The sequence below is a fragment of the Oncorhynchus mykiss genome, chromosome 11 (assembly GCF_013265735.2).
Source record: "Oncorhynchus mykiss isolate Arlee chromosome 11, USDA_OmykA_1.1, whole genome shotgun sequence".
Classification (NCBI taxonomy): domain Eukaryota; kingdom Metazoa; phylum Chordata; class Actinopteri; order Salmoniformes; family Salmonidae; genus Oncorhynchus; species Oncorhynchus mykiss.
The window spans coordinates 51,704,552-51,719,879 of NC_048575.1; the positions used below are offsets into that span (position 1 = coordinate 51,704,552).

The 15,328-nt window shown below is 41.3% G+C and overlaps 1 protein-coding gene across 1 annotated transcript; it reads right to left on the reverse strand.

The window, feature by feature from the left end:
- Positions 1-421: 421 nt before the first annotated feature.
- LOC110535906 (serine/threonine-protein phosphatase PP1-gamma catalytic subunit A) lies at positions 422-10,311 on the reverse strand. Its single transcript, XM_036935727.1, has 8 exons — positions 9,783-10,311; positions 9,634-9,750; positions 5,615-5,746; positions 5,277-5,507; positions 5,018-5,122; positions 4,383-4,606; positions 1,566-1,700; positions 422-1,061 (listed from the first exon to the last, which is right to left on the reverse strand). Exons 2-8 carry the CDS (start codon positions 9,686-9,688, stop codon positions 972-974), a joined length of 972 nt encoding a protein of 323 aa, XP_036791622.1. The 5' UTR covers positions 9,689-9,750; positions 9,783-10,311; the 3' UTR covers positions 422-971.
- Between the last annotated feature and the right edge of the window lie 5,017 nt (positions 10,312-15,328).

The following is a 15,328-nucleotide window of genomic DNA, read 5'->3' on the forward strand; positions in this document are numbered from 1 at the left end:
ATAATTCATTTCAGGTTTATGAAACTTAAATGTGTAGCAGAAAAACATGATGGCTTCTACGCCTTGCGAGGATTCTGATGGATTTTACGACACCCCTTGTGGCAGGAAAGGCGAATGTCAACTTGGAAGCAAACAGCCTCGAGTGTGACCCAGTGACCTTTTCATACCGTACTTCTAATGCTGCCCTTGACACTAAAGTCAAGTGGGTTTTGCCTAGAGAAAAAAAACGTGTTTGCTAGTTTTGTAATATAATTTGTGACTGTGTATTATAGTATATCATTTTTATAGTACTGGACTGCATATCATCTTTATGCAACTTTACCATATCTTTCACAACACTTCTAGTAGTACACAATATATGGGAGTAATTAAATCAATGTTGAGCTTCTCAATTCTCAAATAAATACAATTGAAATGCCAATTACCCCCTCAAATGTGCTAAAAGTTTATTAGAAAGACTTAGACATTACAAGAATGTTTTATTTCTTCATTTAAATTCAGCACAATACTTTAAAAATGGTGAGGATGCAGGCGCAGAGTGCAGATTCAATGTCCTATGATAAAACAAGTTATACCGAAATAAACATCTAAATGTCTAAATGTAATATTTCCATAGTTGTTTAAGAACCATTAATTTCATTATTGACAGTGAGAAACAGGTGACGACAGAAATGGATGAAATGAAGAAATTGGAAAATTTGCGCACAGCTTCAAACAAGGCATTTCTGTGCATTATTAGCCATATTGTTACATTGTTCCTGATTGAACAGTCATGTGGCAAAGACTAGTTGCAATGGAGTGCAAAACCCCTGAGGTTTTCATGGTGACATATCCATTAACCCTTGTGGACAAAACAACAAAACATTCCGCTTTCATCAGGTTGGAGTGGATATCTTTTCAGTATTGGCAGCAAAGGGCAACCAACCCTTCAGATGCAACAGACGAAAGCAGAACGGGGAGCTCATGCCACCTTATTTCTTGCCTTGCTTGGTGACCATGTTCCGTGGGGGTGTGACTGGACGGCTGCCATTTGGCTTCTTCTTCTCAGCGGGCTTCAAAATCTACAAGTGGAATGAATACAAGTAATCCAATTAAGATTATGTTTTGCCCACTGCAATAGTCTACACATTGTACAGTTTGACATAATGACAAGACTGGTCATAACTTTAAAAGGACATTTCTACATTTGTCATCGCCAGCACCACTGCAACATCATGTGAAAACAGTGCATTTCTGTTTTGTAGTAAAAAAATATAGGAAGATAAATGTTTCCAGTGACATCAACCAATTAGTAAGCATGGACTACACATAATTGGTTAAAATCACATGATGCACATCGATGTCGTCACTGGAAACATCTTCCTTTATCTTTTACTACAAAACATAGAAATGTGCCATTTTCACATATGTCGATGTTCAGGTGGTGCTGGAGATGAATATGAAGAGGAAACATTTTGAAATTTCCCTTTAACATACATACATACACTACAGTAGTAATACAATCACTGAGACATTTACATGCCTGTGATAAGATGGAGCACATTCATGATTGAAATATCCCTCACCTGAAACGAGCACATGAGAGTCTCATCCACACTCATCATGGCACCAGCATTGTCAAACTCCCCGCAGTAGTTCGGTGCTGAGAATAAAGTCACAAGCTGTCGCTTTGCAAAGAACTCATAGCCGTCCTCAACAACCTACCGGAAAAGAGAGCATTGATTACAGTTCGGTTGAAACAAAAACAAATTCCACACCAGACTATCAGTACTAGGGCTGACCCCATTGAGTCGACTGGTCGATTGTTTGGTCAATATGCTGTTGGTCGACCAAGATTTTTTTTAGTCGAGCAGTGGCAAATAAATATAGTTTTTATGGCACACAAGACACTAGTCTGATTCAGGCCTGTTTGAGTGGACTAATCCATTTGAGGCCGCGGGAATGGCACACCAGTAGTACATTTACTGTTCTAATCCACAAGGGGTGGCAGGTAGCCTAGTGGTTAGAGGACTAGTAACCGAAAGGTTGCAAGATCAAATCCCAGAGCTGACAAGGTAAAAATCTGTCATTCTGCCCCTGAACAAGGTAGTTAACTCACTGTTCCTAGGCTGTCATTGAAAGTAAGAATTTATTCTTAACTGACTTGCCTAGTTAAATAAAGGTCAAATAAAAAAATAAATAAAAAATGTTTGCCTAAGGTAATTTCTGTTAAATGCATTCAATATATTATTATTACAGTCTTACCGTTCTCATTGTCGGAGTGGACACGTTGTTTGCAGAGCGCACAACCTAGGCTACGCTTGTGAGAAACACGTTTTGGTTTATTTTATTCCATTTACGAGTTGTCAATTTATTCTGTGTGTTTTGTTTGGAGTGCTCCTGTCAATCTTGAGTAAGGACCTAATTACGCATAGAAGTAGGCCTAGGCTACATGGCCTGCGCGCAAATGTAGACCATTTGGGGATCTGATACCATTTCTGATTGTCTTAACTCAGCATCACTGTGGAGCTTCTCAAAGTAATTTTTTCTTTGCTTCAAACAGCAAGTAAAAAAGTATGTTTTTACATCCATTGAGAATGACAATAGTTCCTGGGAAAAACATTCCAGCCCTCTCCCTTTCGATAACCATGAAAGGGGTGGGGAAAAATGTCATGCCCTGATCCGGTGGAAACGTCATAAAATAGGCCTATCTGATTACTTCTTATCGCTTGCGAAAATGGCCTACAACTATGTTTCTGTCAGGAGCTCACTGGCTCGGGAAACTGAGGGCCCAGAATATTTTATACAATGTTGCAAATTTGCTAGCATGAGTTTAGGCTGGACCAAGTTAATACGCTATGCATAGCCAATGTGATTTGTAGAATATTAATTTTTATCCAAATATTTTCTACCTGCGAGCTGCAATTATTCTATTTGTGGGCTATCTTTACATATTGGCAATAGAAGTTACTTTTAGATTTGTATCATTTTCATTTAGATAGAGTTTTGATTAACCACATGGCATTGATTTTGAGATATGAAGACTATTATAAATGAAACTGTTCCACAAAAATGTGCATATAAAAATCATAACTGGCACGCACACAGATCAGTAGAATTGGTACGATAACTTGGCACTCCAAATGGAAAAGGAGGTGTTGACTATTACCGACAACTTCAGAAGCATAAGGGCAGAATCTGCGAAGGACAGCAGCAGCGAGTCAGGAACAGGTCGTTTTTTCTTCTGGTTAGGCTATATTAATCTCTGGCTCCCTCTTTAGTTATTTGTCTTAATTTTTAAATCAGTGTTTAAATCATCAGATAAGCTCAGTAGCCTACATATAGTTGATTTGATTAAAACATAGGGGGTGTCTATATGGAAAAATCCATTTAAAAATTTAGACCAATTGATTGGTCAGATTTTTAAGAAATGTTTTCGTCGGAGACAGCCCTAATCAGCACTGATCGGAACACGACTGAATTTACAGGTTTACTTCCAAAATAATATTAACACTTGAGTAAATGAAGGATACAAAGTATATTTAAAGCAGGTATGGTTCCTGAGTTAGAGATTCTCCGGTACTTTTGTATACTTTTTAGCCAGTAGTTCTGAAAGTAGTGCTCACGTGCCAAAAGTGGTCCCTGAAAATTGCGAACTACGTCACATATGTGCAGATTATGTGCACCGCATCACTTCTCTCTCGGCCTGCAGTTTGTGCATCTTGCCAGCTGTCACTCAAATGGCGAGGGGCTGAAGCTTATTGTCTGGAACTCGAATTGCTACTTGGCTGGCCCACGAGGGGGAAAATGTAGGGCAAATAGCACTGCAGTGTCCAGTAAAGAGTTGCTTTCAAACTAGGGATATCGTGGCTAATTGAGGTAAAACAGTAATTCTGCTCATTGATTATAAACTGCACACTGACACATCAGCACAAAGCACGAGGCTTAAAAAATACCTACTAGTCGCCAAAGTTCCGGAGCATGTCTTTAAGCAATAAACATCCCATCCTGCTTAGGGTCATGTATAGAAATGCTGGGCAGGCCATTATTTTGGCTACGCCCCCATAGGATGACAATGCCTCCATCCACAGGGTACAAGTGGTCACTGAATGGTTTGATGAGCATGAAAACCATATGCCATGACGGTCTCAGCCACCAGATCTCAACCAATTGAACATTCTGGAGTGGTGCCTGAGACAGCGCTTTCCACCACCATCCACAAAACACCAAATTATGGAATTTCTTGTGGAAGAATGGTGTCGCATCCCTCCAATAGAGAGTCACAGAACCTATGCCACGGTGTATTGAAGCTGTTGTGGCTCGTGGTGGCCCAACGCCCAATTAAGACACTTCATGTTGCCGTTTTATTTATTTTTGCAGTTACCGGTTTGTAGACAACATACCTGATGGGCGCGACAGATCAGATCCAAGTCATGTTTGTGCAGGAACTTTGCCACCACTTCTGATCCAAAGGTGAATGAGACACCCCTGTCGTTCTCTCCCCAGCCAAGGACATCCTTGTCTGGATCAGACCAGAGCAGGTCACACAGGAGGCCCTGGTCAGGGACGTCGGTGGGCCGCATGACACGCCGGATCTGCTCCATGGACTGGAGGTCGGGTGACAACCCTGAGAGACACAGAAGAAGATTAATACAGACGAACAACCGGAATGAGGTCAATTCCAATCAGAACTTGTGTAAAAATTTCAAGGACAGGAAGAACAATTGGAATAAAAGCAAATAACATTCCTCAATATCATAGCAATGTCTTAGAGCAGTGGTCACCAACAGTCAAGGAATACCTAGACAATCACCAAATCAATCAAATTTATTATAAAGCCCTTTTTACGTCAGCCGATGTCACAAAGTGCTGTACAGATACCCAGCCTAAAACCCCAAACAGCAAGCAATGCAGATGTAGAAGCATTTCTGTAGAAAAGCCAACAATAAAGCCTTGTACTCCTATTTATTGTTTAGCTGTTGGCGGTAGGTGCACTTAATTCTCTTATTTTTTTTAGGACAACTAAAAAGCAACATACCTCCATGGCAACAGAAGATCTTCTCATCAACAATGGCAGCGATAGGGAGGCAGTTAAAACAATCTGTAAATGTTTTCCAGAGCTTGATGTTGTACCTTCTTTTACCTAGAATAATAATAATAGCACGTTAGGATGATCATAAGCTAGGCAATGCATATGACAGGAATTTATAACAAAATGCTATCTATGTAGATACAAATGCCGTACTTTGTCAGAGTGCAGGACTATAATTATTACAACATCCCCACACATCACTCACACTCATCATAGAATCCATATATTCTGTTGATGGAGGCGCACTCATGGTTTCCCCTCAGCAGGAAGAAGTTCTCTGGGTATTTGATTTTGTAGGCCAGAAGCAGACAGATGGTCTCCAGAGACTGCTTCCCTCTGTCCACATAGTCTCCCAGAAATAGGTAGTTGCTCTCAGGAGGGAAGCCCCCATACTCAAACAGCCTCAATAAGTCGTAATATTGCCCATGGATGTCACCTGCAGAAAACAAGATGTAGCTATAGTACACACAGCCCTCATTTGGTCTAAAGGGATAGAAGACACCGTTTAACAGTTATTTTCACAAAATAGCAATGGTTACTCACCACAGACTTTGAGGGGGGCTTCAAGCTCCAGAAGGATAGGTTGGCTGAGAAAGATCTCCCTGGACTTGAGGCACAATCCTCGGATCTCATTCTCCTGCAGCTGCACATTCTTACCAGGTTTTGCTCCTCTGACTATAAAAAATTAAATTCTGATTAATCTACAAGCAAATATATCTACCTAGTTTGCCGTCATGCTCATTGCCACCATATCTTGTTAATGTCTTCTGGATATGGGAGTGAGTGATGACAATCATATCAGATTACTCATGTTATTGACTTCATCTTTCCCTGACTGGGCAGATAGCTGGGACAGTGCCATGAACCATGTAGCTAAAGTAACGTTAGGTAACTAGCTAATTTGACTGAACATTTTGAAATGTGACGACCGGGACAAACTCATTAGTTTAGCTGGTTAACTAGCCGACTAAACTCGGTGGTGTAGTGGAGGCTATATGCAGGTACAGACCTTACACCCACTTTTATTGTGGGCATTGAGTATACTCACTTCTTAATCCCCACGATGCGTATCAGTGTAGTGGAGGTATACACTGTATCAATTAATAAGGGTGCTGAACAGATCAGAATGTTTAGCTTAAAATGTTGATAAACTATTTACATTTTCTCCCCAATTTATCAAATTGGTAGTTACGAAAGGAAACGAAACATGCATCCTCTGACACATGACCCGCCAAGCCGCTTCTTAACACACTGCTTACTTAACCTGGAAGCCAGCCGCAACAATGTGTCAGGGAAACACCGTTCGACTGACGACCGAAGTCAGCTTGCAGGCACACAGTCAAGGCGTCGCTAGAGAACGATGAGCCAAGGAAAGCCGCCCGGCCAAACCCTTCCTTAACCTGGATGGCGCGGGGCCAATTGTGTTCCGCCCTATGGGGCTCCCGTTCACAGCTGGATCGAACCCCAGGCTGTAGTGATGCCTCAACACTGCGATGCAGTGCCTCAGACCACAGCGCCACTCGGGAGAGAAACTTTTATTACTCACATTAAATCGCAGCAATGTGCACAAAGGTAGGCCTATGCGCAAATGTTCCAAAACATTGTAAAATGCGAGCAGTTTCAGGGAGAGATTTTGAAAGAGGGGATCTCTAAAGAAGCATCTATCTATCTATCATGTGTTGCTAATATGACTATGATAATGCCTTTGGCTGCTAGACAATGAAATGAAGTTAATTTGTTAAAACAATAGAACAGAAGAGCACACATGAGGAAGTCTTTATAAAATAATTGCCTCCACATTTCTATTGGTAGGACTTTGGCTATAGGCTAATTTGAAGCAAGGCATGCCTCATAAAATGAAGTCAAATGGCCAGGTATCAATCAATTAAGGAACAGGAAAAATATAGGGATGCTTTCCCTTCTCAATTAAATGTAAACTAGCCATAATCTAGCCTATGCCTATCTGGCAGAATTATATCATGATTATTTGCATCTATCCAGTGGCCATTTGTTTTGCAAACACTGCGTACCAAACAGTGCTAGGTGCCTGCACAGTTGAATTAAAGAGCAATCTTAGATGTTTCCCAGACCTCAAAAGTAATCTCCTGATGTGGTTTAAGCATTGTTGTTGACATAAATCCAATTTTGTTGTTTTTCTATTAAAAAAGTGAGACCGAAAACCTGAAAAAATTATCAGACTATTGACAGACAAATGTATTAATTTCAACAGTTGGCCTACTATTAGCATACTTGCACAGTACAGCTTGGGTTGGTCTGACTAATTTTAGGTCATGTACAGTTGAAGTCGGAGGTTTCCCTACATTTAGGTTGGAGTCATTAAAACTCGTTTTTCAACCACTCCACAAATTTCTTGTTAACAAACTATAGTTGGTTAGGACATCTACTTTGTGCATGACACAAGTCATTTTTCCAACAACTGTTTACAAACAGATTATTTAACTTATAACTCACTGTATCACAATTCCAGTGGTTCAGAAGTTTACATACACCAAGTAGACTGTGCCTTAAACAGCTTGGAAAATTCCAGAAAATGATGTCATGGCTTTAGAAGCTTCTGATAGGCTAATTGACATCATTTCAGCCAATTGGAGGTGTACCTGTGGATGTATTTCAAGTCCTACCTTCAAACTCCTCCACAAGTCTGGTTCATCCTTGGGAGCAATTTCCAAATGCCTGAAGGTACCACGTTCATCTGTACAAACACCATGGCCATACCACTCAGGAAGGAGACGCGTTCTGTCTCCTAGAGATGAACATACTTTGGTGCGAAAAGTGCAAATCAATCCCAGAACAACAGCAAAGGACCTTGTGAAGATGCTGGGGGAAACGGGTAAAAGAGTATCTATATCCACAGTAAAACAAGTCCTATATCGACATAACCTGAAAGTCCGCTCAGCAAGGAAGAAGCCACTGCTCCAAAACCTGATGAAACAAAAATAGAACTGTTTGGCAATAATGACCATCGTTATGTTTGGAGGAAAACGGCAGAGGCTTGCAAGCTGAAGAACTCCATCCCAACCATGAAGCACAGGGGTGACAGCATCATGTTGTAGGGGTGCTTTGCTGCAGGAGAGACTGGTGCACAACCCAAAATAGATGGCATCATGAGGACGGAAAATGATGTGGCTATATTGAAACAACATCTCAAGACATCAGTCAGAAAGTTAAAGCTTGGTCGCAAATAGGTCTTCCAAATGGACAATGACCCAAAGTTGTGGCAAAATGGCTTAAGGACAACAAAGTCAAGGTAATGAGTGGCCATCACAAAGCCCTGACCTCAATCCCATAGAAAACTTGTAGGCAGAACTGAAAAAGTGCGTGAGAGCAAGGAGGCCTACAAACCTGACTCAGTTACACCAGCTCTGTCAGGAAGAACGGGACAAAATTCACCTAACTTATTGTGGGAAGCTTGTGGAAGGCTACCCGAAGCGTTTGACCCAAGTTAAACAATTTAAAGGCAATGCTACCAAATACTAATTGAGTGTATGTAAACTTCTGACCCACTGGGAATGTGATGAAAGAAATAAAAGCTGAAATAAATCATTCTCTATTATTCTGACATTTCACATTCTTAAAATAAAGTGGTGATTCTAACTGACCTAAGACAGAACATGTTTTTTTGGATTAAATGTCAGGAATTGTGAAACTGAGTTTAAATGTATTTGGTTAAGGTGTATGTAAACTTCCGACTTCAACTGTAGGTAGTGTTCACTGTCCGAATTTCTCCACACCTTTCCTTCACTGGGCGAGTCATTTCGGACATTTTTTGGCAAAATTTGAGTATACCCACTTCTCCAGGCATGCCACTGACTAAACGATTTACGATGAACATTGTCCTGTGTAAATGCGGGCTATTTGGGTGCTGAAATCCGTTGTTTTTGTAGACTAGGCAGCCGATATTGGGGGCTAGATCTGCGCAATCAAAAAATAATTGATGTGCCTGCCCAGTCGGTAATTAATACACTTATGTCCCCCGTGGACCGGCTCGTACAAAATCACATTTCATTCCTTAACTAGCTTTAAATTGCTGCGCGTCGGAAAATAAACTGGACAAATGTGTACAGTCTTAATAAAGCGTATGTATGCCTTTGACTTTGCAGCCTGAATGGAGAATGCTTTTGTACGAGATGGTCTAGGGGGGACACGAGTGCATTACCGGCTGAGCACATCAAAACAATAGTGCAGATCTAGCGCCCACTATCGGCTGCCTCGGTATGGTAAAAATAAATACGTAATTTTATTTGACATCGGAACTCGTCAGCCCATACTAGTCGCCGATCAACTCCATCGTAAATCGTGGAGTTGAGTTTAGACGGCCAGCTGGTTAACTAGTTTGACGTTAAAATTAGCTAACTACTATGGCAACAACATCATGCACTAACGTTAACTAGTAACTAACGTTAGCTAAAATATACAGTCTACATGCGACATCAACAGCTAACGACGTTAGCTAGCTAAAACTAGCCTACAGTCATCTCTCTAACAAAGTGAACAGATAATATTACTGCAGCAATAACGTTACATTGGTGTAGACTCCTTACCTTCTAAAAGACGCTGGATGATGCTGTCTATATTGAGTTTATCAACATCGGCCATGGCGACGCAGAAAAAAAGGCCTGAGTGAGCGGTGCAAAGTGCAAAATCTAGTGCTGGTTACTAGCTAAGTAACGTTAGCTACGATTAATTCGCTTCGCGAAATTACTGGTTCCAAAAACAAAAACGTGTAGAAATTATACCCTGTTACTGGTTATCTTACAACGTTATATTATACCTTACCACCTACTTCAACATCTTTGTTTTAAACAAATTTCCAAAAACAACGCCTAATATTAGCCGTATATCGGGACAAAATCCACGTTAGCCGTTAGCAATGCCCTCTGATTCTTCTTTTTCTTCTGAGGTTTAATGGCGATTGGTATCCAATAAATGTTGCATTACCGCCACCTACTAGACTGGAGTATGACTCCCATGTACTTTGTTTAAAATAATAATTAATACCCTACCATCTAACCGTACACTAACTAAAAACCCACCATGTGAATATATATAGTCCTACCTCAGGCCAATAGCCTGAAAGAACGGGACACCCTGTAACTCTTCTGACGTCAAGTCTCCTACACCCAAATACCTCTCTGAAACTGCCACCACAACCTACATTTTCTGCGACATCCCTGCAGTACAGTTGACAACCATTGCTATAAACGCTATAAAAAAATCTAATTTTACCGAAACATATCACTTCCTCTGATTCTACTTCTCTTTTACATTTGTATTGGCGGATCACACATTTTGGCGGTGTACACATCGCCACCTACTGTACTGGAGTGTGAGGCGGCCTCCCTACTCATGCATTTCTCTTATCTGTTTTTCCGCCTACTGTTCTGGGTTGTGAATTCATTACACACATTATTACATGATTACATTTTTTTGGTGACACAAAAAGGGAAGGGAAGGAAAGAAAAATTGCCCTACCAACTAACCCTACACCCATTAAAACCTCACCACTATTTCACTACTTGGCCCTATCTGATCCTATACCAGGCTGGCTGCCTGGGAGGACGGGACACTATCATTCAACACACCTTGTAACACCTCAGCAGTAAAATCTCTTACACCCAAGTACTTCTCTGCAGCGGCCACCACAACATCTATTTTGTGTGATTTACATTCCATTTCTGCGGTACAGATAACCATGGCTATGAATGCTAAGAAGCCAATCTTACTGAAGCACATGTTATTCCTATCACACATGAAACCTCTTAGGATTCTCGCCCTGGACCCATATTCATCTACTACTCTCATCACTGCCTCAGCATAGACACCTTCTGTGCTACTCTGACCGTGGCAATCTTGACCCGCCCTCCTCTCACCAGAACTTCTAATCTCAAGCAACATGGGTACCCCTATACAGTTAACAGACAGCTTTTTTCACTGATACTACACATTCTGTTGACTCATGCCCTCCTGCACACATCTAGGAATCTCACTCCTACACACTGCTGCAACATGACCATAAGCTTAGCACCTAAAACACCGTAATGGGTTCGTGACAAAACCTCTCACGAAATAACTGACACAGCTTGACTTGACTTTGTCCGGTAAAGACTCAGCATCAAAACTCAGCAGGACAGACAGTGTCTTCTCTTTTTCACCACGCTCTCCACCGGGTCTGCGACGCACAGTGGGCGTCACAGTCACCAGGAATCTTCTATTTCAGTTGATCCTCCTCAACACTTAACGCCTCTCCACTTATCACTCCTTTCAACGGTGCCCTGAGAGCAAAGCAAGTCTCAGGTCTTGTCCCGAGGCATGTGGTGCGGAGCGCCTGACACCTTTGGACGAAAGACATACAAGACATACATACAAAAAAATCCTCACAAGTCCAACTCGAGTTACTTTCACCGATTCAACAGTCCTAAAACTCTTCTCCACCCATCCTGACACCACATTTGGTTCAGCCAGAAAGCAAAGATCCATTCTCTCCAAAAATCTCACTTTCACTTGACCAGAATCATCTTCATCGGGACGAGGCTGGACCACAGCAGTCTTCAGTGCACCTGACACCACATGTAATTTATATATATATATACAGTGCCTTGCGGAAGTATTCGGCCCCCTTGAACTTTGCGACCTTTTGCCACATTTCAGGCTTCAAACATAAAGATATAAAACTGTAATTTTTTGTGAAGAATCAACAACAAGTGGGACACAATCATGAAGTGGAACGACATTTATTGGATGTTTCAAACTTTTTTAACAAATCAAAAACTGAAAAAATAAAAAAAAAGCCCCTTTACTTTCAGTGCAGCAAACTCTCTCCAGAAGTTCAGTGAGGATCTCTGAATGATCCAATGTTGACCTAAATGACTAATGATGATAAATACAATCCACCTGTGTGTAATCAAGTCTCCGTATAAATGCACCTGCACTGTGATAGTCTCAGAGGTCCGTTAAAAGTGCAGAGAGCATCATGAAGAACAAGGAACACACCAGGCAGGTCCGAGATACTGTTGTGAAGAAGTTTAAAGCCGGATTTGGATACAAAAATATTTCCCAAGCTTTAAACATCCCAAGGAGCACTGTGCAAGCGATAATATTGAAATGGAAGGAGTATCAGACCACTGCAAATCTACCAAGACCTGGCCGTCCCTCTAAACTTTCAGCTCATACAAGGAGAAGACTGATCAGAGATGCAGCCAAGAGGCCCATGATCACTCTGGATGAACTGCAGAGATCTACAGCTGAGGTGGGAGACTCTGTCCATAGGACAACAATCCGTCGTATATTGCACAAATCTGACCTTTATGGAAGAGTGGCAAGAAGAAAGCCATTTCTTAAAGATATCCATAAAAAGTGTATTTTAAAGTTTGCCACAAGCCACCTGGGAGACACACCAAACATGTGGAAGAAGGTGCTCTGGTCAGATTAAACCAAAATTGAACTTTTTGGCAACAATGCAAAACGTTATGTTTGGCGTAAAAGCAACACAGCTGAACACACCATCCCCACTGTCAAACATGGTGGTGGCAGCATCATGGTTTGGGCCTGCTTTTCTTCAGCAGGGACAGGGAAGATGGTTAAAATTGATGGGAAGATGGATGGAGCCAAATACAGGACCATTCTGGAAGAAAACCTGATGGAGTCTGCAAAAGACCTGAGACTGGGACGGAGATTTGTCTTCCAACAAGACAATGATCCAAAACATAAAGCAAAATCTACAATGGAATGGTTCAAAAATAAACATATCCAGGTGTTAGAATGGCCAAGTCAAAGTCCAGACCTGAATCCAATCGAGAATCTGTGGAAAGAACTGAAAAGTGCTGTTCACAAATGCTCTCCATCCAACCTCACTGAGCTCGAGCTGTTTTGCAAGGAGGAATGGGAAAAAATGTCAGTCTCTCGATGTGCAAAACTGATAGAGACATACCCCAAGCGACTTACAGCTGTAATCGCAGCAAAAGGTGGTGCTACAAAGTATTAACTTAAGGGGGCTGAATAATTTTGCACGCCCAATTTTTCAGTTTTTGATTTGTTAAAAAAGTTTGAAACATCCAATAAATGTCGTTCCACTTCATGATTGTGTCCCACTTGTTGTTGATTCTTCACAAAAAAATACAGCTTTATACCTTTATGTTTGAAGCCTGAAATGTGGCAAAAGGTCGCAAAGTTCAAGGGGGCCGAATACTTTCGCAAGGCACTGTATATATATATATATATATATATATATATACACTGTATATGTTTACATTTAACCAGGCAAGTCAGTTAAGAACAAATTCTTATTTACAATGATTGCCTACAACGGCCAAACCCAGACGACGCTGGGCCAATTGTGCTCCGCCCTATGGGACTCCCAATTATGGTCTGATGAGATACAGCCTGGATTTGAACCAGGGACTGTAGTGACGTCGCTTACACTGAGATGCAGTGCCTTCATGCACCCAGGACCTGCCTCGAGAGCCAAAATTCATCCTCACTCTCAACAGGTTCAATTTCTGAGCTACCGGAGTACGTTCTTTCTTTTTGAAAGCCTACTTGACGCCAATCTTCCTCACAACACTGCTTCCCTCTACGCTCAGCTCCTTTCCATCTTCCTCGCTGTCCATTCCACATCTCCACACTCTTTCCAGTCCTTCATCCGCTGTAGTAGAAAACTGTTAAAATGGTCTTGTATCTTGAATTTGCCACCATGTCACTTCACTCTAAAAACTCTACCAGGCGCCATTACTCCTCGCGGCCCTAACCTACTCCACTTTTCTACTTCAAAGGAGTCTGCCAGGCAACCTTCTGGGTGGATTTGATGGCTGCTGCCATCTACTGTACTGGCCTAGAATATATCTAACCTAGCTAGGTGAGCCTCCCTGTGGCATCTGTGCCTTTCTGCTGCCATAGTGCCAGCCTCTTCCCCAAGTATTTCAGTCTCCAGTAGAACTTGGCTCTCAATTCATATTTTATTACTGGGATTTTCCTCTTCCCCAGAAAAACAGATTGTTTTATCTATTACCCAAGCTTAGTTTTATGATGGGGGAGCAGGTAATTCATGAAACAATACCAATAGGAATTTCTGATACCTCATCAATTGTAATTGACAATTAGTTTTTTTTATCAATATTTTTATTAATTGGCTTTGAAGGTTTACTGGTCCACATCTATGTTCACAGGACAAAACATTAAAGTTGAATTTGTGAACAAGATAATAATAATAATAATAATGTATTACATTAGTAAAGTGCTTTTCATTTTACAAGAACAATCTCAAAGTGCATAAAATAAAATATAATATTTTTTTTTTTTTAAAGTAAAAATATAACCACATCATAAAAGCAACAATCAAAGTCTAGGGGGAAGGGGAGACCAGCCGATAAAGATGAGTCTTACTGTAAATCCTGCTTTAAAAGACAGCCATGAGATTGTCAGGAAGGGGAGACCAGCCGATAAAGATGAGTCTTACTGTAAATCCTGCTTTAAAAGACAGCCATGAGATTGTCAGGAAGGGGAGACCAGCCGATAAAGATGAGTCTTACTGTAAATCCTGCTTTAAAAGACCTAAGAGTCTGAACAGCCATGAGATTGTCAGGAAGGGGAGACCAGCCGATAAAGATGAGTCTTACTGTAAATCCTGCTTTAAAAGACAGCCATGAGATTGTCAGGAAGGGGAGACCAGCCGATAAAGATGAGTCTTACTGTAAATCCTGCTTTAAAAGACAGCCATGAGATTGTCAGGAAGGGGAGACCAGCCGATAAAGATGAGTCTTACTGTAAATCCTGCTTTAAAAGACAGCCATGAGATTGTCAGGAAGGGGAGACCAGCCGATAAAGATGAGTCTTACTGTAAATCCTGCTTTAAAAGACAGCCATGAGATTGTCAGGAAGGGGAGACCAGCCGATAAAGATGAGTCTTACTGTAAATCCTGCTTTAAAAGACCTAAGAGTCTGAACAGCCATGAGATTGTCAGGAAGGGGAGACCAGCCGATAAAGATGAGTCTTACTGTAAATCCTGCTTTAAAAGACCTAAGAGTCTGAACAGCCATGAGATTGTCAGGAAGGGGAGACCAGCCGATAAAGATGAGTCTTACTGTAAATCCTGCTTTAAAAGACAGCCATGAGATTGTCAGGAAGGGGAGACCAGCCGATAAAGATGAGTCTTACTGTAAATCCTGCTTTAAAAGACCTAAGAGTCTGAACAGCCATGAGATTGTCAGGAAGGGGAGACCAGCCGATAAAGATGAGTCTTA